The 27,468-nt window shown below is 41.0% G+C and overlaps 1 protein-coding gene across 1 annotated transcript in view; it reads right to left on the bottom strand.

Moving 5' to 3' along the window:
- Nucleotides 1-22,014, bottom strand: part of frmpd1a (FERM and PDZ domain containing 1a) — a 48,370-nt gene extending 26,356 nt beyond the window's left edge. The window contains exons 1-4 of the mRNA XM_084078640.1: nt 21,782-22,014; nt 8,581-8,694; nt 2,981-3,103; nt 2,320-2,483 (exon numbers count right to left, since the gene is read on the bottom strand). Coding sequence (XP_083934766.1) covers nt 2,320-2,483; nt 2,981-3,099 — 283 coding nt within the window. The 5' untranslated portion in view covers nt 3,100-3,103; nt 8,581-8,694; nt 21,782-22,014. The remainder of the gene's footprint in view (nt 1-2,319; nt 2,484-2,980; nt 3,104-8,580; nt 8,695-21,781) is intronic.
- Between the last annotated feature and the right edge of the window lie 5,454 nt (nt 22,015-27,468).

The following is a 27,468-nucleotide window of genomic DNA, read 5'->3' as shown; positions in this document are numbered from 1 at the left end:
ATAAGGTGGTTGAACTATCCCTTTAACTTGGTTGTGATCAGCCAGTGAACCCAGTCACAGAACACGCCAGCAGCCGCAGCATGCTCTCAGTCTCATGCACATCCCAAATGACAGGCACACAGATAGAGCTGGAAAAGTGACAGACAGGGCGGGTTGGCCGGTAGAAATGTTATGGAATTTGCAAAGGTCCTGCGAACAGCCCACCGAGATACGGCGGCCCACCGGGATTTGCCCCAGTACGCCAGATGGCCAGAACACCACTACCCCGCAGGGAAATTTAAGTGCCATAGCAGCTATTGCACCGGAAAGACTAAAGGTCAGAAAACAAACCAAGATAAATTAAACAGTTCTAAGCTTAGATTCTGGAACAAAATTTCAGCAATGGGTCTCTGAATGACACACGCATAGTCTACCCATACATACGCTATACTGTATACATTCTATCAATAACTACTATGTACATTCTATCAACAGTGACAATTAATGAATATCATTTTCTCACCAATCAATATGAATGAATATAATGTACTGTACAATGAGTCTATGAATGAATTATGTACATCATTCAACAGTTATCCTTAATAAATATGTCAGTGTTCCGCAATGTACATCCTAGTAATCCATATGCAAGAGCAGTAACAGACAGTGCAGGTCCTTGTTCGGGGTCAAGTTTGGTTGTGAAGTCTGATGATCTGGTAAGGTAGTGTAACAAACCACTTAAGCACTGCCCTGCATAAATTAGTGTCTTCAAAATGTACTGTTATTTTCTATAAGAAAAGACCACCAGATGGACCTCCTGGCCAGCAGACGGCGCTATCGTCACCCTAAACATGCCAAACCATTGGACTTTCAAAGACATTTACTGTGGACTTTTGCCAAGTTTTATAGTTTATCACTTTATTTGGGTCCTTTTATTGTTTACATTGGATATATAATGTTTTATTGTTTATGGCTCAACTGACACCTTTACATTGTTTTGCTTGAAAGAATTGTATTTGAGTTCGTTTTAATTAGTCTGTTATGGTAAAGGCTTTTATTTTGAAACGCCCAAAACATTAAGGATGTAGACTCCACTATGTACATTTAGCGCGTCTTTGCAAAGACGTCAGTATGAATTAAAACCATAGATATATATAAAGGCTAGATGACTCACCCGCGCTGCTGGCCAATGGAGTACGACGTCGCCACATGGCGGCCATCTTGGGACGGTCATTCATAACATTATGTCTATGGTGCATATACTTTGAAATAACCATAGCGTGCTCAATTTTCATCCGATTTTCAAACGGTTTGGTGTTTTGTAAACACCAAAGATGTAGTTATGATATTATTGTATTTTTAAAAAAAAACATGATTATAATTATAAGTATGCAGTATCATAACTACATCTTTGGTGTTTACAAAACACCAAACCGTTTGAAAATCGGATGAAAATTGAGCACGCTATGGTTATTTCAAAGTATATGCACCATAGACATAATGTTATGAGTGACCGTCGCAAGATGGCCGCGGTTGAGCTACGCTTGCGCCGCCCCTTGAGCCATCTAGCCTTTATATATATCTATGATTAAAACAACCTCAGAGGAGCATGACCTTGTTCCAACCACAAGGTTTATTTTGTTTAAGCACCTGGCTAAGGGCACAAGGTGAATTCAGTCAACAAGTTAATAGACTATTTTGAACGTCATTCTACTGATCTATTTTAGACCCATTATAAGCCTCAGTAACGTCAATACATAATTAATTATATAAATAAATATGGGTTTAAATCAGTAATTCATAATAACAGTGCGTGGACTAAAAGGGTACATACATTTCAGGTAAAAGGAGATACATTATAATAACGTACATTTCATTGTTGTTGGCTTAACAAGATAAAAGCTATTTTCTTTGTGATTTAAGATAATTGCAGTATTACTATTTCATATGTTTTGCACTCTAAAGAGAGATTGTCATTTGGTTTAAAAACATTTCATGCTGAGTAATTGTAACAAAGGACATACTGTCAAATGTTTATTGATTCTTTGTGTCACTTTATATTTCTTTAGCTTTAGGCTACATTTCATTATGGTTTATGATTATGATGTGTTTGTCTCTAGTCATATTTGTAATGCTTGTACTGTTTTGCTGTGCTTTCCCACCTTACAGTTCTTACGGTGGTTCCAGGAATAAACTTTCTAAAATCATCAGTTTGAGATCCATCCTTATTAGCCGGGGTTGCTTACAGGTAGGTTCAAACAAATCCTTGACTATCATTTTCAAAGTCCACCTCAGCATCCTCCATACAGTTTGTCTGTATTTATATGAATGTTGTCCTACCTGGGGTGATGACCTGCACCAGGATGGGGGTCTGGCGTGAGAGAGTGAAGCCATGGGAGGTGAGGCCAGGTTCCCGCTGGATCCGAACAGTGAAACGGAATGGGTGGTTCCTCTGGTCGGAGACGCTGGACTCCACCGTCTTCCCGTCCGCCGAGACCCTCTCTCTGCAGAGCCGATCAGTAGGTCAGAGGCCTGAGGCCGATTCTAAAAACACCTTCTAAATCCTAACCTAAGTTTTCTCCAAAACTTCAATTTTTGATTACATTTTTCTTTTTAATAATCATGTTGCTATATATTGTTGTCGGGTAGAAACCTTGTATGTCGAAAACTGTTCCTTTTTTAATTATTATTTTAAAAACGATTTAAAATAGTGAAAATAGCCGATCTGCAAGCGCACAATGCCTCGCGGTGCGAGGCGTTGTAGAGCTTGTAGATCTGCTATTTTCACTACTTTTGTGCGAAACCCTTGTATGATGAAGCAGGGCTTTAATTTAAGAAAAAACATACCAATTTGAAACTTGGGAGATACAAGATTTCTGCATGACAGTGACAATAAATAGTAACAAAAATGACACAGATGCTTTCCCAGATTGAAAGGTACATAACACAACAACGTATAGGGCAAAATAAAATGGGTCAAAAATAATAATAAAGTTAGAACCTTGTGAGGGAGTGAGACCTGCTGCCAAGGTCTCGAGATCGTCTCAGCCATCGGCCCACCACCTGCTCCACCCGGCTGGTCCTGCGGGACGGCGAGCGACTTCTATCCCGCTCCTCCATTTAACTGGAAGAGGTCAAAGGTCAAGTGTCACAAGGGCTTCCAATAATAAGCACACAATAATTCCTCCAGGGTGCTTTAGAAGAAGAAGAAAAAAATCTGTTAATTATGTCTCATATGCATATTGCAATTTGCAAGTTTCTTCGTGCATTTGAATAATGAAACGCATATTATTCACCCACATGCATATTGTACATGGAACAGGAAAACATAAAGCATGTGTATATGGTGTGTGCACATACACATACACACACACACACACACACACACACACAGACACACAGCATTTTAGAACCGAAGGGGACGCATGTGTTCCTAGCGTGCGCAAGTTCTTTCCCTGGGTTTGTTACCTTTTTTTTTTTTTTTTACTTTCATTCGGTTCATTCTGTTTATTCGGTACAAAAAATGTACTCCATGAAGTGTAGATGTCTGAGGTTTTTTCTTTTTCTTTTTTCTTCATCCCAAAAGTGGGGGGATATCCCCCCCCAATGGAACTGAGTATGTTCAAATACCCCCCCCCCCCCTGCGTCCCTGCACACACACAGACACACACACACAACTGTACCATCATGGTGGCACTTAATGATTTCCCTCCAAACTACTTCAACTCGCTCAGCTCCTCCAGGTAGTTAGTTTATCCGGGCCTGATTGGCTGACAGGCCCTTCTGTTTGGGATCCCTGTGGGGTTTCTGGGATGGGTTGAAGCTGAAGCTTTATTTATACGTAGTTGCGCGTGGGTGTCGAGCTCAAAACGCATCGCGGTGCGACGCAAAGTGAGCTTATAGATCTGCACATTTCCACAACTAAGTATAAATCAAGGCTAACAGTGATGTCACTTGTGGTTGTGGCATAATAGGCTCTTAGCCATACTTATAAACCACTTGCCTGCATGTGGTGTACGGTACATGGTAAATGGTGCTCTTATGTCAATAATAACAGTTATTAATACTCTGGAGCAGATGTTTCATTGAAATTAGTTCCCATTGGCTTTGGTATCATAAAATCACTCCAGACAGTCTGTGGTGATTGGTCGGTTGGCTGCCCAGTGCCCTAGTATCTATGGGTGTCTAGTGCCCTATTCCTGTCTCTCTAGTGTCTGTGGGGGCACATTTGGCGAACTAATGCATGGACCAAGCTGTGAAACGGCATGCTAATGGTGCATAAAGCAAATGTAGGTGATGTCACCCTACTTTAACACAAACACACACACAGAGCAAACAACCCCCCCTCCACCCTGAAGACCGGGGTGGTCGCACAAAGACTCAGCCATTAGCTGTAACCTAAAACCACCATCAGATCATCAAAGGGTGAACAGATAGCCCATGACAGCGAAACAGATACTCTGCTTGTGGGCATTCATGCAGGATTATGCAACTATGAATCATAGACTGAATGAATGAATGAATGAATGAATATATACTGTGTAGATCAATGGTTCTCAACCTTTTCTGGATAAGGGCCCACTTGAAAATCTCCCCACACACACACACACACACACACACACACACACACACACACACACACACACACACACACACACACACACACACACACACACACACACACACACACACACACACACACACACACACACACAGGCTAATGGGCTGCAGCACCATTGACTTGACACTCAAGCACTCTTGTTCACTCATTCACTTTGTCATTTTTTCATCTGGCAACACATCGAGTAACCCTCCCCCCCCCCCCCCCCCCCCCCACACACACACACACACACACACACCACCTCCCCATACTCTCTCTATTATGGGAATCTTTTTATGCCTTTTCTTTTTTTATATCAATGAATATATTGTCATTAAAATCGTAGTGTTTGTCAATTATTTGGGGGCCGACTTGCAATATCCTCATGGCCCACCGGTGAAACACTGCTGTAGATGGATGGATGGATGGATGGATGACAAAATGAATGAGTGGATGTAGCAGGCGTCCTCCCACAGTGAGCAGCTGCAGGAAGTTGAAGGTCCTTCAGATGGACATTAGTGATGATGGGCATTTAACACCGTCCATTAGAGGAACAAGGGAGTGGGTGGGTGGAGCCACAGTGGGGAGCAGCAGCCAGGAGGAGAATAAAGGAGGAGAAGCAGAGATGGAGAAGGGGCAGAAGAGAGTAGCAGCAAATGTTGAGTGTTATGTAGTGATGGGTCGTTCATGATCGATTCGTTCAAAGGAACTAGTTCATTGCCATGAACGGGAACAAAATCGTTCACTTCCTGAAACTGTTGTTACGTTCACGCTTTCGTTCATGCCCCCCATAACCTCCCCCCGCACACAGGACGGGAGGGCAGGCTGTACACGTGACGTAATAATAATGCTCCCGCAACAAGTGTTTTTTTACTACAATAGCGTTACTGAACGTTGAACGTGAACGAATCATTGCCGTGAACATGAACGAAATGTTTGTGTGTGTGTGTGCGTGTGCGTGTGCGTGTGCGTGTGTTCGGGGTGGGTGGAGCTAACAGGAGGGGGGGATGATACAGCCAGACAGTGATGTCTCCAGGGGTACCTTGTGTCACAAGCACTTTATCCCTCCATCTGTCAACATATCTCTCCACTCCTCTCTCGCCTTCATTCTCTATATTTCTCCTACATTCTACCCATGGTGACCCTTCTATTCTCTTCTCTCTCTTGACTTTTCTCTCTTCTGTCTCATCCCCTACTCTCACTACCCCCTACCCCCCCTCCCCCCCGCCCCTTCTCATATCTCCCTGTTTCCATTTGCCTCCCTCTCTCATCTCTGGTTCTCAGGTTGCAGTGGCACGGAGCCAGAGGGTTTGCTGGGATGTAGAACAGAACCATTAGCCCGTCATGGATGGCAGCATGGTGACCTAACAAGTGTTTCAGGACAGGTACATGCATTAACGTATCACAGAAGAGCTATGTAAGGGATAATTAATGATGAGCCGTGCAGTTGTCAAAAAACAATGCATGATGTGTGCAGTATTTTTCAATAACCACACATGGCTCGGAGTTGGCCACTAACCAGCTATAGTAAAATATTACTAGTATTGTATTAATAGGTTGAAGCAATATTATTTTATATAGAAACTTTTATGCACCACAGAAATACATGTAAATCTTTTATATTTGGCACTATATCCGTGCCAACCTTGGAATAAATGTTACCTTACTCCAGCTGTATTATAAAATGGAAGGTTCCATTTTGGTTCTGATATGCTGGGTCCCATTGTAAAATCGAGCTCCGCTCCGCATTGTGCCTAACAACGCCCCTTAGCTGTTCTAAAATCACTGTAAACCATGGCCTCTTGGGGCTTATTGCTTTAGTAACAACCCACCAACTGAGTTAGTCAGCTGACAATAATCACATCTTTTACACACATAAGTTCCCCCAAAATGTTGAAAGTGATCCTGAAATCCATTTAAAGGATACTGTAGCTTGTAGGCAATGTTAACTTAAATAACCTTTATTAGAGTACAAGTGTCATTTAACAAAAATAATGTATACTCTTGTGCCTGTAACTGTACACAAGATTTAACAATAAAGAACCTTGGACCTTGAATTATGTGTATCATTGTATAGCGGTGATGAGGCCGCTACGTCAAAGGTGTGCAGTTATAAATATTGCACACCCTCCAGCAAATCAGAATCAAGTAACCGTGGCCATGGTATAACGGTCAAGTGTTTACTGTTTCAATAAACACACTTGACCCTTATATGCATACAATACAGTTATAGGCAGTGAAGTCTTGCACTTCAACAATACAATAAGAAGAAAAAAAGTATAATATTCATTAGCCATGCCCTCTTTTGAACTGTAATATAGGCTCTGAATATTAAGCATACTGTAGCATGCAGTTTCATTTCTGATGTTGTACATCGAAAATAAAACAACCCTTTCAATATAATATAATAATAAATCCAATCCAATCCACTCAAAACCCAAAATCATATTTCCCTTTTGAATGTCCTACAGTAAGTGCTTTTGATTGACTTTATAGGCAAAGTAGCACTAGTGTCCCATGATTGACTGCAGTTACTACTCGGTCCTCAACGGTGCTGCTGTGAGCTACATGATGGATAGACGTACTATGTTGGGGTTCTTTTGACAAAGTGTTGTGGTACACCCCACAGGCTTCAGTGAGTAGCCTACTTCTCATGTGGTTAATATCATTATTATTATTATTATTATTAATAGACCAATCTAATCGAGAATTATGCAAAATGGGAATGCATGCCCCACCCGGTTATGCAATACCCATGGTACCCGTCTGTCTGTGTCCCTTTTGTGCCCCACACACACACGGCACACGGCACACACACACACACACACACACACACACACACACACACACACACACACACACACACACACACACACACACACGCTAATGGGGCTGCAGCACCATTTACACTCAAGCACTCTTGTTCACTCATTCACTTTGTCATTTTTTCATCTGGCAACACATCAAGTAACCCCCCCCCCACACACACACACACACACCACCTCCCCATACTCCCTCTATTATGGATCTTTCCATTACGAACACTTCACAGTATTCACAAGGGCACAAAATATTTGGAACATTTGCTCTTTCCCTGAAATAGACTGAGCAGGGTGAAAGACGTGAAAGCAATAATCGCTTATTATATCATCATGACATGTGTAGGGGAAGACACAAGTGGCAGAGGAGTCCGTTGGAGATAGGCGTGTTTTGTATGAAAAAAAGTGGGCTGTAACTCGATCTGAGGAAGTGTATCAGAGTATAGGATCAGTAAGAACGTCACAACTATTGCAGTATTGCACCGTACTCTGAAGCGCATGCACACGCTAATGTGTGAATAAGCATGCCCGCACACTCACGCCAGAATAATAGGATTAGAACGTGTGTTTGTGTCTGGGAGTTAGCACGTCACTCCTGCTGAGCCAGATTAAAGGCTGTTTTATACTTACAAGACAAATGTCTGTCAACAAATGCCTTTCAATCTCTCATCATATTTTATCTATTAATCCATCCTTCTCTCTCTCTCTCTCTCTCTCTCTCTCTCTCTCTCTCTTTAACCCTTTAAGACCTGGAACTGTGTAATTTTTAGATTTGAGCTAAAAAGCATTATTTTACACTTTTGGCTATTCAAAAATAGCAGATATACAAGCTCATAGCGCGGCACCGAGTGCCGCGCTACGAGCTTGTAGATCTGCTATTTTTGAAAAATCGTGAAAATGTGTGCAAATCTTTGAATATGTATATTTTTAAAGCGAACATTTTTAACTAAAATCTTTGCTTCTGGGGGGTCCCTGGAACAAGATATTTTGATGGGGGTCCGCGGCCAAATACATATCATTTTGGGGGTCCTTGACATGAAAAAGATTGAGCACCACTGATATAGAAACATACGTTTTTCAGAAAGCTGAGATTTAGGAGACATGTAGAATCATGTGTTTTCTCTTTCTCTGCATAAATCCCCTCACATGCACTCATTCAGACACAAACACAAAGACTTGTACCTGTTCTCTGCCCTGTGTATCAGGGCTCCATGCAGGTGCCGGTTACACTCCCACTCTGCTGTCTCTCCATTCAGCGCTCTGCTGATGAAGACCAGCATGATGCCTCTCCATGGCCTGGTGACACACACACACACACACACACACACACACACACACACACACACACACACACAATGCAGGAAGTAACAGTCAGTTAGGCGGGATTATGTTACAGTATAGTATGTCTATGTCATAAAATCAGAAGTAGAAATATGTGTAATATAACACCCGAGATTCAAACACAAGGTTCCTCCCATGGAGCAAGCGTTAAAGCCAAACATCTGCCGCTTACGTCAAGACTAAGAGGGAATCCCCCCTTGGGGGGACATGACACTTTTTTTTTGCTCAGGCTACTCTGCTACCTTCACTAACCCCGCCCCCCCCGCCCCCAGGCGAAAATATGGTCATGGCACCAATGTAACACCCAAGATTAAAACACTGAGTTCCCACATTTGGCTAGGCCAGGGTTAAAGCCAAACATCTGCCGCTTACGCCAAGATGAAATCCCCCCTTGGCAAGGGGGGGTTGGCTCCTTTGCTACATATGCCCACAATGCTATGTACATACATATATAGATACGTGTAATTATACCTGCATACTGCACGGTGTACGCATGCATGCACACAGCACCTTCAAGCACCTCAGAGTGTGCTATGGCCAATGTATGACCAAATTACATTCTTTGTGCTATGAACAATGTACAGTACATATTTGTTTTTTTTGTCCTATTGGTGCTATTCTTTATTATTTCTTTGCTATTGCTGCTAGAATGTTGATGAACCAAAACCAACTAATTGTACTTTTGTGTACCCGTATATAAGATGTAACAGTCATGAATCTTGAATAGCCCTTTATTTATACGAGTACAAAAATGTGCAGGATTTTTAACAGATTATTGGCTGCATCGTATGGTATAGTACATTTATAAGCTATCCTCTAATGCTTGCTATGAATCTCAAACAAAAATGCACAGCGGTCAAGCAAGAATTATAACCAACCAATTCAAATAACCACAGGCAGTTAAGCAAACAAGTAGACAGAAAAAAAGGCATATGCAGTTAAATGCTGCTAGCTTGCTAGCTAGCTACCCAGCCACACAGGCAGACAGATGGAGCATGCGTGGTATCATCAGCATATTGTTCACCTTTTACCATGGCATGCAGTGCACATGTTTTTCATCTGAAAGGGAGGGATAGATATTATGAAAGAGGTTGAACAAGGGAGGGGAGCCTTCCCCTATTCGTTCTTTTAATCAAAGGAGTCAGCTATCATTACAGCGAGAGAAAGACCAGAAGGAGTGAAAGAGAGAGGCAAAGTGGTTTGAGAGGGAAGGAGAGGAAATGGGTGACTGACAATTCATTTCAGAATGCACTATACAGAGCTTTTTGTTCTGAAAAGAAACGACAACCCCAAAAAGAAGACATGAGAAAAATGAGGGAGCAAGCAGGGAGGAACACACGAGTGTGGTCAACAGCAAAGAGATTACATGATGGAAATGGAGAGAATGGCGAGAGAGACAGGATGGGGGAGAGAAACATCCACGTGGATGGAGACAGGAGACAACTGTGGAGAGGAAAAGGGACAGACAGACATATAGCGTTCTGTGCTGCAGTTTGTGGTGCCCCACTCGCCCCTGCTCTGCTCCAAACACCATCCATATTTAATGACGCCCTTACAAAGCCCTAAGAATGGAACGCTGCCGAGAATCCCCCCACACACACACACAACCCCTTATTCAGTTTGTCTCAGTTCCCTAACTCTCTTGATGTCCATCACTTGCTTTAAGACTAATTTGTCTTGATCAATGTATTTTCAATTATCATCAAGCCTGATTATTTGGTCAACTTTTCTAAAAAGCAGAGATGGCAGTAGGTTTCATGATCAGCTGATACCTCTCGCACACACAAAGGAACATTTTACACACATGGTCATGTTCTCTCTCTCTCTCTCTCTCTCTCTCTCTCTCTCTCTCTCTCTCTCTCTCTCTCTCCCTCTCCTACCCACACATTGAGAAACACATTTAGATACATGCAACTCAAATTCGTTTTGCTTCTTTCAAGTATGTTTTGCTTAAATTCCCAGAGGTTGTGTATGTTTATGTGTGTGCTCTCAGTGTGTGTGTGTGTGTGTGTGCGTGTGTGCGCGCGCGTGTGTGTGTGTGTGTGTGCGTGTGTGCGTGCGTGTGTGTGTGTGTGTGTGTGTGTGTGTTAGAGTGCGTTAGAGTGCAGTCTGCATCAATAATGTAGCTAGATAATGCAGCCACTTCACTCTACCAACAGCTACTTCCTAACAGGCATACGGACACAGGAACACAGGAAGAGAGGTTGAGCGAGAAAAGAGAAGGCAAGAGAATGAAATGTGAGCAAGGAAGCTGACTGAAGCACCACATGGATGTGGTTTCCTGCAGATATTGTAAGATAGTACGTTGATCGCAAACAGGCGTAGCCAGTCAACTTTAGAAATATGACTGACACTGTATTGGCATTGGTCCTACAGGGCAAACACTATGCAAAGCAATTTAACCACTCATGCCCTATTTTCAAGAATGTGAGGAACTTCTAATCTACACACATAAAGAATGCTTTTTGACCTGCAGTAGATCCTCTGTGTGTGTGTGTGTGTGTGTGTGTGTGTGTGGGAACCAAAAGTCCCCATGAGGATTGTAAAACTAGAAAGAAATTGACCTTATTCTGAGGGTGTTAATAGAATGGAAAAGAAAACGTCATTAGATAATAAGTAATTAGACAAAGTAAATGTCTATAATTTGAAACAGACTCTATTTTAGGGTTTTATTTGAATATAACACTAACAATACTGTGTGATTATAATACGAGCCAAAAACTGACATTTTCCAAAAGTTTTAACTGACAAATTTGACTGAATGTATTGGAAAAATCAATTAATTGGATCCCAAAGGAATAATCAATTATACAACAGCCATATTATAGATGTACAGTGTGACCCAACATTTTAAGTTCTAGGGTGCAACTATGCTGTCTCTTCATCCACAATTCTTAGGGAACTTCAATTCTAGAAAGTCACAGGAACATAAATCAATTCATGGCAAGCCATGCAGCTGCACGACAAGAACATTAATTCTGTCGCCTGCATTTGTCCTTAGCAGTAGATGTGTAGATCTCACTCTTCTTGTGGTGCTGCTGCCAAACTGCAGTTTGGTACATTGCTCTTAGTACATGCATTGCTGCCTAATGAATCCTGGGGCAGATGAGAGGCAGGCATGGCTAAGGTGGTTGACAGTGCACTCAACTCTTGCAGAGTGGTACACTACACTGAACCCTTTTCTCATTCTTCTTATGGCCATGCGAAATGGGTGCATTGCGTTTAGCTACAGGCAATGACTCCAGGAGATGTGTTGTCCGAACAAAGTTCCTCCAAGTGCTTCTGAAATTTAGTGAAAGCAAAAGAAAAGAAAGAACTGTTGTTTTATTTTATCACAGTCCATCGGGGCATGGCAAGTTGGAAAGCACTGCACTGGAACAAAGCTTTCCCCAGTTTTTTTTGTAGATTGTATTGATTAGCACAAACCTCTCTTTGCTTGAACAGTATGGCCTTTGTGCCTTAGAGTCGAAGCTGCAAATTGCGTAATACAAGAGCAACACAAGGACGTCAGTGCCATCCCACTTGATGATGACTTGTGTGTCTCTTGGCTAGGTGGATGGCATGTAGCATTATCCTGTTGTACGTACACCTCTTCTTGATCACTCATCAAATCAACTAGGCTCTTCACACTGTCCTTTTCCATGGTTTTGGTTTCTTACACATCTCCAAAACCTCTGGCCAAGATGATCTTCTCTTCCACGGTGATTCTACATGAACCGGACACAGAAGCAAAAGGTGCAGCGTTGTTGCTGCTGCTTGTCAATTACCTCCTACTGGTACTGGTACTTTTGTTGGTCCTGCTGCATCTCCATTCACTCCACATCTTTGACTCTCTTATTCCTTGATGGAGTTTGGGTGGTCATATTCGTCAAAAACAATGAAACACAATTGAGTTTTTCCCTTAATCCCGGTAGCAGTGAAAAGGCTCTACCGAGAACGCCTTCCTCAAGGTCATTGAAAGGAGTCATTTCCTGTAGCCAGACGTTATGCACTCCTTTTGCATGGCCACAAGAAGAATGAGAATGGGGTTCAGCGTAATGCACTGGATGAGTTGAGGTATGTTAACCACCTCAGACATGCCTGGCTGCCTCTCAACTGCCCCAACTGAACGTTGATGCCACTGCCAAAAAACACTACAGTATGCATTAAATGTGAAATGTAGACATATCCACCCATACAGCATACTCATTGTTGATAGACTGTACATAAGTTCATTGAGATATGTGCCAATAGATGTATATTCATTCATAATATATTCAACGTGCATTTATATTTGATAAACTGTACATACAGCATGTTTACTCATTCAGAGATCCAGTGCCAATATTTAGAGCCGACAACAAGTATTTTAAGGCATCTTTATTTTTAATCGTTTGGCTTGACTTTTAAGGTCCTGACCCACGGAGAGCTCTTTTCTTTTTCCTGTGTGATTAATTCACCCCAAAATATATACAGTAATGTTGTTTGTGTCATGAGTACATTAACACAGAAGGTCATTATTATGCGGCGATAAAGAAACATAATTTATTTTTCACAATAAATACATCAAGTCAATCTAGTTTTTGCCTTATTCTATGGTTTGTGTGTCCTTCACATATTTACACCAATAGGGCCACATAGTATTATTTGTCTGTTTAACTGCTGACTGCAGTTACCTGGTAAGGTAACTCTAGTGAAGCCATTTAAGGGCTGGTGACATAGGGTGATGTGAATAGTCAAATATTGTAATAATAACAGTCTTTGGTATATAAACGGCCGACAAAAAGTTCGGAAACTTAACTTCGGTCGATTATTTCTCCCCTTCAATAATACCAATTGGTAATGTTTTTTATATCATTTTTTTGATTAGTCACCTTTACAACGAGGTACAGCTTGTAAGGATCGGGCATTTGTGGAATGAGCAACACTCAACCCTCAAAGAATTTGCCAAAATCCCCCAATATGCTTCTGTTGGTAATCGCTTTTGAGCGATTTTGGTGTCAGCTCTGGTACCATTTGCAGGCAGGTGTGTGCCAGTCACAGGTGTGTGACCGTTGTACAAATCGTGCCTGTAAATCTCTGGAAGAAAACCTATGGTTCCTCAATGAAGCAAGGGTGAGGAACCGGTCTTCTTGGGTTGTTATCTTCCTTTGACTTCACCAGTCTCACAAGTCCTAAGTTTGGAAATGGTACCAGGGCTGACACCAAATAATGCTGCCACTCTGCATAACGGAACACCAGCTTCCACTTGCCCTATTGCACGGGCCTTATCCTGATACATGTGATAAGGCAGACACTGTAACTTTTGAAAAAGGGTACATTTTCGGTTTTCGACCCAAATATCAACCAAATAAATTAATTTTGCAGTAAAATGTTTCTATAAAACCATTATTTTCAAATACTAGACATTTAAAAGTTGTGAAAAAAGCATGGTTGTCTTTGTTCTAACTTCTTGCTAATATTATTTACAAAGCTTTAGCTCTAGCAGCCATTACAATAACTAGTCAAAGTTATCAAGTCAACAGTATTTTGCCTTCGAATGCTGCTTATGTTAGAATGTGACAGTTAGGACACCAACAGGGTTATCTTTAGGACTTTATATGTGAAATTTTAGAATGCTTGTTCTGAAATACAATTCTCTTATCTACAGTTAGGATAGAGAAATAACTTAAGGACTGTTGTTCTGCAATGGCTATTTTCTTTGATATTATCACCATGGTTACTAAAGAAATACGATTGGAGTTCCAGTTTTCTGGAATATGCCCCCAGGTCCCTATGACCAAAGGGTAATAAAGCTGTTGTAAATAGTGCAGGAAAAATAGTGCAAATTGCATGGCATATTGCAAAATAGTGTTAGGATATTAGGATTAGGATAGAGTAAATATAGGTTAGGGATATACTTGGTAAATATGGCGTTTTTAATGAGAGAATAGTTTTGACATCCTCAGAAAGGTACAGTACTGTATATAGTAAGACATAAGTGTGTGCATGCGTGTCTAATGTCTGTGGGTAGTTGTGTGTGTGTGTGTGTGTGTGTGTGTGTGTGTGTGTGCGCGCGCGCACACGCTCACGCGCGTGTGAATAGTGCCCTTGGGGACCCCAGTCAACTAAGTAGATAGTGGTTAAAGGTTCCATTATTATGAAAACCTCATAATATTAATTAACACCAATGTCATGGGTGTTAATTAAAATAAGAATTAAGGTCTGCCCACTGGTAATAATTAGCTCCACTGTTTGTTTATTGCTTCAATGTTTCGATCACACCAGTGTTGCTATGTCTACTTATTATAAGCGACTTTGGGTTTGTTTTTCTGTAAACTTGCTTTATTGCTAGTTGCGGGTTGTGTTTTTTTGGGCTTGTTTTTAAAGTGTAGTTATTTGGTCTTGCTTCCATTTAGTGTTGACCTTATTCTTCTTTCTGTTGTTTGTCCTTCACCTGGGCACTTACTGTACATGTGTGTGCACGATCTTATGGGTGATAATTAACCAATGTCACATGTCATGGGTGTTAATTAACACACAAACTGTGAAATTAAGCCTAGTCCAGAACCAGGACTCTTCAGAACTCACTGAACTCAACTCGGCTCGTGACGAGCAATTTAAACTTGCAACCACTTGCAACCACTTGCAACAGAATCCACAAAACTGTGGTTTGCAACATTCTAAAACACAAGGTCACATAAAGCAGAGATCATTTACCGTTTCCATAGCACGTCTGCATATCATTTTATATGGAAGGCTATATATTATTATAATGTAGGCTATACTATAATCTTATAGACAAATATTAAATGGCTATATGCTCTCCCTTCCTATCTCTCGTTTGCTTGCTCTCTTTTTCTCTCTCTCTCTCACAGGCAGGGGGGCAGTAAAAAAAAGAGATGAAGGTGTGTACGTATGTGTGTGTGAGAGAGAGAGGGGGGGACATGTTAATGCAATGCGTTTGTGGGATCAGAAATGCGTTGGAACATGTTGATGGCGATTGGACAAGTTGAATCTCCTGCGACTCAATCAGCCGGCATCAGCCGACTGTCTCAGGATAATTCAGACTACGGCGACTTTACTCTGAAACGTTCTAAAAGCATTCCATCTCGTCATGAATCTGAAGAGATCTGAACTAGGCTTAATTAAGACAACCCTGTCACTTTCTTGTTTCAACAAGCCATTCAGAATGGACGGGCTGACCAACCAACCAGTCAATCAGCAATCAGAGCAGGGCTAAATATCAACTAAACTACTAAAGACTCATCTGTTCAGACTGGCCTTTGCTAAGTTCTCTGTGTAAGTTATTATGATCTGTTGTTTTTGATTGTTGTTTTTTTTTGATTGATTGCATTCCCACTTCCTTGTAATACCTGCAATTTACTGTTATATTTAATGTTGTACCTTGTCTACCTTGGCAGAACAGCTAGTGCTCAACCAGTGAGGTGCCGGAAATAAAAGAGAGAGAGAGGGAGAGAGAAAGAAAGAGAGAGAGAGGGAGAGAGCAAGAGTTAAATTAGACGGTCTCCCAGACTGCAGATATTTGTTGTTTAGTTGTACCAAATACATATTTTATCATACCCTAATTCCTAGTCTCACGTGCTTATAGACACGTCTTACGCAATCATTAAGTACTCTACCCGTTATATTCATCTAATGTGGAAACAGTCACAAATACTTAAATATTAAGGAGGGCATTGTGGGAATGGTTGTCCCACAGTGTAATGCTGGCAATTTGTGTTCATGATTTACCCAGCAATGTACTGGTATTTCAGTGGAAACACAACTATACTTACTATCATCCTTCTAATCTATATCTCTCCCCTCCCCCCGTCTCTCCTACTTGCTAGGATTATTTGTTAGATCTTCTGTGGGCAGGAGACAGGGGATTCAATCCAATTAGCTACTCTCCTCAACACAATCTCACTCTCTCCGTCTCACACACACACACACACACACACACACACACACACACACACACACACACACACACACACACACACACACACACACACACTCCCCATGACCTAATGACCCAGGGACATTTCTCTGTAATGCCTAATTGACTGACACTGGATGATACAGTACAGTCACATTGATGATGTGTGTCTGTGTGTGTTGTTGTTGTTGTGTGGAGTCACACTGATGATGTGTGTGCTGTGTACAGTCACACTGACCATTGTGTCAAGTCATGTGACACACATTGTAAACCATGTGTCAGTCTGACATTAGTCCTCTTGTAAACACAGTCATGTGGATTAATAAGACATGATATGGAGTACCAGGATGTAAATTATCCATGAAATCTCCCAGAGACCTTGTAGTGACTGTGTGTGTGTGTGTGTGTGTGTGTGTGTGTGTGTGTGTGTGTGTGTGTGTGTGTGTGTGTGTGTGTGTGTGTGTGTGTGTGTGTGTGTGTGTGTGTGTGTGTTCGCGCGCGTGTGTGTGAGCACGTGTGTGGCATGCGCACGCACTTGCATACACATTTAGCTAGTGTTATATACCGAATTACAAATTTTGCTTGCGTCACTGCTTGTAGTTCTGGTATTCATTGTCAAGCCTTAAGTTAATTAGACAGTAATAAAATGCAGTTGAAATATGATGTGGTATACAACAAAATACTACAGTAATTTTGATGGTATGCTGAACATCATGTTCAAGAGCATATACTCAGAGGATGCCTGACTCATAAATATTGAGTAAAACAGGCGAACGGCTAAGTAGTGCGGAGTCTGCGGACAGAATCAACTTTCTAAACTTTTAGTTGAGACTGTCTCAACAGTCTCACCGGCTAAGTAGTGCGGAGTCTGCGGATAGAATCTAACTGTCACAACTTTTAGTGTATTGTGGATGCAAATGGGTATAAGCTCAGACAGTACTGACTACAGTAGTTATTTAATCACAAAATAAATAACTCCTCCTACTTGCTATTCTGGTGACCGAGAAGACAAACACATTTTAAATGTTGATAAGGCTCACAAAATGCTGATTCAAATGTTAAATAATGTTCAGATTGGATTCACTGAGAATTTAAAAGGCAATTGTCAGTGCAAAGACAAAAGGCACAACACATAGCCTCTGGTACACATTAAAATGATTCATGAACTGTTTTGTTGTCTACTGTATATGGGCAAGCAGATAATGCTTGACCTTTTAGAACTAACCAAAACATGCGCTTACTGAAATCTGCACCTCTGGGTCCTTTTAATTACGTTACTCCTACAGTAAGAATGCTGCAACGACCAAAGAAGAATTGTCATTGGGGCATTCTGCACTAGAATGGCGTCAACGGCACTTAACACAGGCAAGCTTTCAAAATGCAGACCCAGGTCTTGCCACCAGTGTAAGAAATATACTAATCAAATCCAAGGGGCAATTTATACCCGCTGGATTAGATTGTCAGGGCATTGCAATAATGACTCAATCATGGCTGTTTTCTGTCATATAAACAAATATAACAGTAAGACAACAATCCATCCATAAAACTAGATAGAACAAAACAATGTATCAAGTGTTACGAATAAAACAACAATGGAACAGGGGCATCTTTTGCCCCCACATTTTAAGTTAGGCTAACATGTTAAACTGGCTAATGCACCTCCGTGGCTCCGTCTGGACAGGCTCCATTAATTGTTAATTGTTCGCTCAACCAATGCTTGTCTTGAGTTTGTTCTCATATTTGTATATTTATTTATATATTTATGTGCAACAGCTTTCACCTGCCAATCAACTGACTTGACTTGGATCAATTACAGCAGCTATGATCCCTCTAGAGATACCGGAAAAAACAGGTTGCTTGTGTGGTTTCATGAGGTGGAGTGTAGATCATGATGCATTAGTCCACAGAAGCTTTACTCAGACTAAATGTTGGTGCCATGCCATTATTCCATCAGCCCATTTTTCCAAAATATCATTGGTCCAGATGCCACGCATTATAACTAAGCTAATTTTTTGGACTATTGGGACGTCGGAATAAGGGGCCATCGGACTAATGGGAAGCCCTTTATAGGCTACTGAAATAAATGTGGACATATTGCTTAGAGCCCTAGTTCATTTCTAACCATGATGGCAGTGACACAGGACTTCCCTGTGACCATGCATACTGTGGTGTGAATGGGTCAAATGTGTGTTGAAACCATGTTCAATAACACCCATTGTGTGCATGTGTGCTTACACACATGTCCATATGTGTGTGTATGTTTGTATATGAATACAACGCTCGCCCCAAAACACGCTCGCCCGGGTCAAATCCACCAGGTATTCCTAAACCTAACCTCATTAAAACTATGCCTAAACCTAACCTTATTCCTAAACGTAAGCTCAGTAAAACTATGCCTAAACCTAACCTTATTCCTAAATGTAACCTCAGTAAAACTATGCCTAAACCTAACGTTATTCCTAAATGTAACCTCAGTAAAACTATGCCTAAACCTAACGTTATTGCTAAACGTAACCTCAGTAAAACTATGCCTAAACCTAACCTTATTCCTAAACGTAACCTCAGTAAAACTATGCCTAAACCTAACCTTATTCCTAAACGTAACCCCAGTAAAACTATGCCTAAACCTAAATTTATTCCTAACCTTGGCTTATCCTCAGTAAAACAAATACAAGAATATACAAGAACCGCTGGGGGGGTCAAAAAATGGGGGCGAGTGTGTTTTGGGGCGAGTGTTCCGGTTACCTGTTTGTATGTGCAAGAGTGTATGTGTACAGACAGGACTGTATGCATGCAGTTGCTGGGATGGAGTAAACGTGAGACTGTTGTACAACAATGACGACAACAGACACACCCTGAGTTTTCGCCCAGTATTAAACTTGACAAATATGCAGCATTAAAAATGTAGCCCGATCTAAGAATAACATCATGAATTAGTAAGGCATGGGGGGGGGGGGGGGCTACAGAATGCAGGCAGCCTCAAATTCCTCTTCTGTTTCATTGCTGCTGGGTGTCTGTGCTCACTTTGTATTGACATAGTATGTCTATACATGAAACACGTGGACATGTAGGCTAAATACTGTATATAGCAAGTATAGCAATCACACTCACAGATATACGTGCAATCAAATGCATGCATTACAGTAGATAGACATGCAGTACAGTAGTACCCACACAAGTGAATTTATGTACAGTGATTGTTTCATTTGTGACTAAGCTAATGGCTAATATTCATTGAAGAAATGTGTTGGATTGTTGTAGGGCATGTTTAACACACATACTGTAATTGTTTGTGAATAGATACGCGTATGATGCAGTCAAACAAATAAAGGGCACAGCCGAACAGGGCAGATTGTGGCAAAGATCAGCAAGTTGCCAGACGGGTTAGACGGTGTTCATGGTCTTCCGCGAGATTGACTGAGGTATACAGTATGATACAGCAAAATATAGTACACTTTCTTGAACAACTGAGATAACTATTGTACATACAGTACTGATACAGTGGGAAAACAAAATGCATATCACAATCTAACAACCTAAAAATATCTAACCTTTATTTTTGCAAGCTTAGTCTCAGCTAGGTTTCGAATTGCTCTTTTTTTTATCTAATACATTATGACTACATATAATCTAGGTATAGTTTGTAAGAATGTGTGCATGTTTTTCTTAGTTTTCTTTTTGGTACTTTTTAGTTCACACAAAGACTACACTATTAGTGCACTCATCAATAGTGGTTGGTTGTATATGGAAAACAAATGAGTCATTTGCTTCACAAGGAACCAGGAAAAGGTTTGCTAAAAGGCTATCCAATGGTGTGGAGGTTGTAAGATCTATTCTCAGTAGCCTATATAAAACATTAGGACTTTAATTTGCACAATCCATAATGATTGGTCTAAAGTCTCAAGAGTTGTACTCTAACCTGTCTCCGTTAAATGCATGTCTCCTCTTCATTACATTGATTTCATAAGTGAGATCAGTTTTCAATGGGCTCACCTGATCATTCTAAAATGCTGTTGTTGGATTTGTACACTCAGCAGGGCATTCATAGCCTACTTGTAGTGTAACATAGGGCAGTGGTTCTCAACCGTTTTCATTTCAAGGACCCCTCATATGCATTAGGCCACAGCAGCCCCCATTTGATACCATTTTCATCTCTGGCACCCCAATCCACACTGTAAAATCCTTACTGTTCATTTAACAACAAAAGTGTATAAATGCATTTGTACACTCTCAGAGATACAGGACCCATAAAGTCAGATTATTCCTTTATCTGGGGACCCCCTGCTAGTACCTCAAGGACCCCTGGGGGTCCCCAAACTCTACATTGAGAATGATGTATGGCTGTAGTAGGGGATGGATGGGATATTTCCTATAGCCCTAAAGGAGCACAAAACGCACGCCTTAGGTGAGAAAGGATAAACCCACATACTGTAAGTAAGTGTCAAAGTAGTAGCCTATACGCTATACAGAACAGTTACGCTCACAACCAACCATTATTGACAATATCCCAGGAACCAACCTAGTAGACACAACCTTGTTCAGCTAGTATTGTGAGGCAATGAGTCAGAACAAAAATACATTTGAAATCTATTTTGGGTTTGTTGTGTCTGGTCTTTAATAAATGCCAATGATGGGCGACATGGGTGGCATGGAATTCATTACCATTTTTTTTATTTCTGAAAGTAATTAATACTATATGAGTTTTAAGAAAAAGTTACATTTGTATTTGTTCACACATAAGAAGTGATAAAAGAAACATAGGGGGATATGAGCTACACATCCCACTATACTATTTACATCCCACTGTAATATTTATTTTGACATTTAAGGTTGAGATAAGAGATTTATAAATCATGTTGAAGATTAAATTGTACTATAGAGCTATCGAATGTATTAGACAGGTCACACGAGTAGTGTCTTTGTGTTGTGTAGGCTACTGTCTGTCATTTGTGATGAGTTTGTTGTATGAATGTTATATTGATGTTAAATATGCTGTTGTTGTTGTTGTTGATGATGCTGGTTGAGACCCCAGGAAGAGTAGCTGCTGTAACTGTACGGTAAGCTAAGCTATAATGGGAATCTAATAAATAAATAAATCAAATCAAAACAGCGCTTTAAGACCGGTCAGGTCAGGGTACTAACCGAGTAACGGAGACACTCTTGGCTATAATCACTTGGTGAGCGCCGGGTGCGCCGCGCCGTCCCAACGGTCCCAACCGTCCTGTCCTGGCCAAGAAACAACTTGGTAAACACACCGGGAGGGAACAGGAACAACACAGTGAAGGTCTGGTACACCACGGCTCCCCTCTGCTCAATAATCCATGTCTGTCGACCTGTTTTGGTTGCGTGTAATGTGTGTGGACACGATTCCCCCTCGTTCGTCCGTTCATTCAGATCAGAGGGAATCGGGGCAGGTGCGTCAGGATGCTGACGGAGAAGACGCACGCAATTAGGCGACGTTAATCTCCTCTCGTTCCCCGCCCCCTCCCCTCCTTCTCCTCCTCCTCCTCCTCCTCCTCGACTGTGTAGCTTTCTCTCTAGTCAGTGCATGACTCTAGGTAGTAGGCTGTGTTCTTCGCCCGCTCGCAACGATGCTGGTCTTTTCGCGATGAGACTTTAAGCAGAATCCTATACTTCCCAGATGTATCAATGTGTGATAGAAGAAGGCTAATAGTTGTGTGTGTGTATATAGTGGAGAGCAGTGGTGGGAAAAGATGTTTTTTTTTTTTTTGTTTTACTTAAGTAAAAGTATCAATGGTCTTGCATGTGTCTCGATGAGATGATGAGATGATCAGAACCCTATACGAATACTACCCAGATTTATCAATGTGTGATAGAAGGCAATAGTTTTGTGTGTAGTGGAGAGAGTGGGGGGGGGGGGGGGGGGGGGGGAGAGAAGAGAGAGACATAGTGAGAGAACGAGAGAGAGAGAGAGAGAGAGAGAGAGAGAGAGAGAGAGAGAGAGAGAATTTAATAGAGTTTGTATTCCATTCATTTTTTAGGTCCCTCCCTACTGGCTGCATGTGTTTTCTGTGTGTGGATCTTCCTCTACAATAAGATAAACTGTATTTTATTATATTGTTGGCGTTTTTACTCCTTCCTCAGCCCCTAATGTTCAACTGATCAATGTTGGCATAAATCATTGACTGAGTTCCGATTGATTTTTTTTTGTCTGACAGACTTCCTGCTTCTTTTTTTTTATCCTATTTAACCAGGCCAACCACAGATTTTTCCATCTTTCCTTTCCTTTCAAGTGGGCCCTGCCCTGGCCAAGAAGGCAACACAGGCAATTTCAGATTATACAAATATTTAAACAAGCAAATAGAACAGGAATAAACTAAAAACATGCACTCCATGGCAGGTGTCAATTTATTTTTTGACAGGTCTGTTTCATAATAATCAATTCAAATTAGGGAATCTAACAAAATCCCCTTTAGTAGATTTCAAGAATTCTCAAGTGCATGTGCTGAAAGCATTCAGTTGGAGCATGATCATTTTTGTGATCTCAGACTGCAATGTGCACGTTGTTGAAAGGGTAGCATGTCTTGACACTACAGTAGTGTTGATATATACACTAATATAACCAGCAATATATATACCAATATAGCTTTTTATACAAACAAATTCCAATGTGACTGTCTTGGTTGAGTTGACAATTCAAAATTCCAATGTGACTGTCTTGGTTGAGTTGACAATTCATACAGAATAGGCAATACAGTGATGTGTGAGGGATGAACTGATGTGCTACGTACGTTTAACATTTGCATTAGACTACATGTAGGCCTATACAGAATATAGCCTAGACTATAGTGTTGTTGTTGACTGGCAGACTGCTGAAATAGTTATTATTATTTATTTATTGAGCACTGTAGAAACTTCTCTGAAAGTGCACATTAAAATCGTCAGTTTAGTCAGTGATAGAATATAATAAATTATATCTATTAAAAAAATGATATTCTTTTAATGATTGAAGTGTCAGAGTTTGGAAGTAGTCGTTTTCTATAACGTAACTTCCTGCTGCTTCCTGCATTTGCAATTTCGAAACAGATGGTGGGCTACGTATGACCATTCATTGATTTACAACGAGCGCTCCCAAACTCGAACACCTGCACAACATGTATTGACATATAGTAGCTCATAACATGTCTACGGTGGATTTTTATGAAAGAAACTTGGCAGATACAAAGAGGATAATCCAAGCTTTCCGTACAGCTGCAATGTTGGTGAGTTTAACGTCGTTTAATACAATCAGATTGGATTTTTCTGTTCGGATGAATGGGTTGTCAAGGCCAGGGTTGCTATTGCAACTTTACTCGATGCCAGATAGCTGATAGCAACAGTAGCATCTAATAGTTGCTTGCGGCTAAATCAGCTGTGCGTTTCTCAATGCGTTTTTCACCCTGAATGCGCACACACCTCGTAGGTCTAATGTTTGTAAACAAGAAACCTGTCTATAAGAAAGAAGCAATGTAAAGAAGCTACCCAACAGTTTTCTGCTCAGTCACCTTCCTGCAGTACCAGTGATTGACCACATGATGTCAGTGTAACACAGCTATAGCACTGACTGCTCTCTTTCATACTGTCTGTCTGTCTGTCTGTCTGTCTGTCTGTCTGACCTGTTTTTCTGCCCATAGACCAATTAATTGTTTACTAACATTGAGACTGGATGCGCAGGTGATTGTTTCACGCAATCAATTTCCAACCTGTTGTTTCGGGGTGCGCTAGTTTCAGCACACCCCAACCCCCTCTTGTGTGTTGGCTAGTGTGGCACGTCCTGGCGAGACCTGATAGAATGGGTTTCATTTAGCGCATACTGGTTGCACGCATACTGGTTCTTATCAGTGTGACGTCGTCTGTTAAGGGGTCTATAGTCACACAAATCTCAGATGCAGTTTTAAAACGTCACCCTAAGCCCCTCAACCTCCTTGCCTCATCAATAGGCTAATAACATTTCCATGCAGTTCTCTTCCACTGTCCAAGCCCCCTCATCTCCTCCAGGAAACCCTAGCCATGCACGTCTGCTTTAATTTACAGTGATTAATTGAGAGAGGAAAGCCTTTTTGTTTTTCTTATTTCCCCCCCCTGTTTTGTGGTTGGTTTGATCTTGCCTCTTGGCTGTCAGTTGGTGGCCAGACCTACAGTATTTTGGTTGGGGGAGAGGGGGATTTTGGACTGCTGAGAACTTGCTCTACTTCTCAAACAAGGAGGTGGTGGGTATGGGAGAGGTTTGGCTGTAGGGGATTGTATAAGACACTTCATAATTATGACATTAGTCAATTACATTAGGCTACAGTACAACTTAACACTCCTTGAAGGAACACTATCACACCGTTAATGTGCATTTCATACTGTAGTCTATAGAACCAACAATATTTTTGATACAACAATTACCCATTCTTTTTATAGGCCATTCTCTGTGTTCTTACATGTTCCTTCCCATGATGCCTTTGTGCGTAAGTACCGCCATGGCTCACACATGTGATCTATTCAGGATAGAAGTTATGCCCCCCCCCCCACCTTAATATGTTTTACAAATGTTAAATATATATGCAGATTAATTATGAATGTTATAAATATATACTTTTTACTTATTAAGTCATAGATTTAAAACACAGGCTACAATTAGCCCAGAGTCCGATTTGTTTTGATGCCATTCTGGGAGAGATATTGGATCACTTAAGCGTTAATGGGACAAAATGAATGGAAGTTTCTTGCATGTCACAGTTGCTGGAGGTCTTGGGTGAGTGCAATGAATACATGAAACATACATGTAGCTCTGTTGTATTTTAGTTGTTAAGTAAGGCCTATGCACTGGCAAGATTCATTAGCCTAATTTGTTAGGTGCTGAGGAACTGTCCTTGGTCCTGGAATCGTAGCTCACTCCCGTGGAGACACAGTTTTTTTTTCTCTTTGCCTGATGCCGTGCAGGTGACGACAAGTTACATTAATGCAATGCTATCACTGTGTTAATGTGTTTTCTGTATGGATGACAACCTTCTGTGCTATTATGTGTTTAAGTTGAAGTAAGCCTATAATAGGCATATTAAGTGCTTTGCGCCTCAACTTTGATTGCTAGCTTGATTGTGTTTCATTTTACTTTGTTGCTGGTGCATCATTTTACATATTGTTTTAAGGTGCATCATTGTGTTAACAGGCTACGTGACATATTGTAAGAGCATTTGTTATAAATCCTATCTAGTGGTGGTTAAAAATAAAGTGCCCCCCCCCCTGTGAAAAATGCATGTCCCCCTGCTGATCACTGTCTGTCTAGGGCTGCAATAAGGGGCCTGTATTTCTCACATTCACATTTTACTGACTATTCAGAGACACACAGAAGACTGTTCAATTTTATGACTGCTAACATCCCTACAACTAATAATTTGGACAATTGTGATAAGCGCCCCTTTAACATTGGCTGCATTTGATAAAAAGGGAAACAATGGGAAAAGAGAAGGGAAACATATACTAGTAAAATCCTGACTAAGCTCTGAGTGTCAAAACTTGACACTTGGGGTCTCTTATACTGTGTGTGCGTGTGCGCCTGTGTGCGTGTGTGCATGCGTGCGTGCGTATCAAGACGTGTTTGTGTAACAAATCAGATATGGTGTACAGTGGAAAGAGACAATGATGATTATGTTACTCATGGCCTCGGTTTTCTGCACACATAAAGCTGTGTCGTTGAGTTTTAATTGAGCGTACCAGAAATACAGAATTTAAAAATACATTTTCATCTTTATTGCACCAGATATCTGATAGTTTCAAAGTAGAGTCCAACGGAATATTGTATTAACCACAGAACTGAGCCCCCTCGTTCTCATTGCTTTCTTTATCTTTCCACCTCTATATGGAGATGAAAAGGTCTTTCATGTTGTTTCCTCTTGTTGCATTATTTATTGGTGTGCGGTGCTTTATTAGTTGGCTTCATCTCAGATTTCGCTCGCTGTTTTTGGGGAAGCCTTTGAAATATGTTTCTGAGTCCAAACAATCCTTTTCCTGCTTTCTCTCACTCCCTCCAGTAGTCCCGCTCTCATGATGGGGGAAAAAAAAGAAACAAGACTTTCAAAGCAAATTGAACTACCCTCAGAAGCCTAAATCAGTCCAAAAGTTGTGTTTCCTAAGGAGGGGAGATGTTGTTCTTGTTTGTTGGCAGACATGAAAGGAGAACAGAGGATTGTCTTTGTCATTAGCCTTATTAGCATCATTAGGGCTATATGGATGAACTTCAAATGAGTGGCTTGGAGTTATTTGTCTGGATGTAGAGGAAATATGTACTGTATGTTGTGTTGCATTACTATGCATTATGTTACTATACATTATGTTGCTGTTACGCTACATGAGCAACTGTTATAATGTGCATGAGGGGTGTTACTGTGAGAAATCCCCAAAAAGTTCATGTTTCATACACAGCCACTAGATGGTGAGGCAACACCTGATTGGGAGCAGAAAGCGAAAGTCAGAGCCTGAGGAGAGGAATGTGATGCAGGGATTTGGTTACTGCTTAATAATTGTCACAACATTATATGACTCAATGTGACATAATAGAAGTCTAAAACTCATGCATTAAAATCTGTATTTGACATGCATATATTAGTGATTTTTTTTTCTCCCTCTGTCCATCCTGGGGTAGGCTTCTGTGTTGGTGACAAAACATTCGAGTGCATTAACAATCCTCATTATGCCACACCTGAGGATATTATTGTGACTCAATGCATGCTCTTATGTTGATCATATAGTTGTGACAACATGGTATACACACTATACAATGCCTGCTCTGCCTGTGAATTCCTATATACTTCTTCAGTCAAATAGTGCCAACTAGTGGTTATTTT

The sequence above is a fragment of the Gymnoscopelus microlampas genome, assembly GCF_963454915.1.
Source record: "Gymnoscopelus microlampas genome assembly, chromosome: 2".
In the NCBI taxonomy this organism is placed as follows: domain Eukaryota; kingdom Metazoa; phylum Chordata; class Actinopteri; order Myctophiformes; family Myctophidae; genus Gymnoscopelus; species Gymnoscopelus microlampas.
Note: the sequence above shows the minus strand (reverse complement) of the source record. Positions and strands in the feature narration are given on the sequence as shown.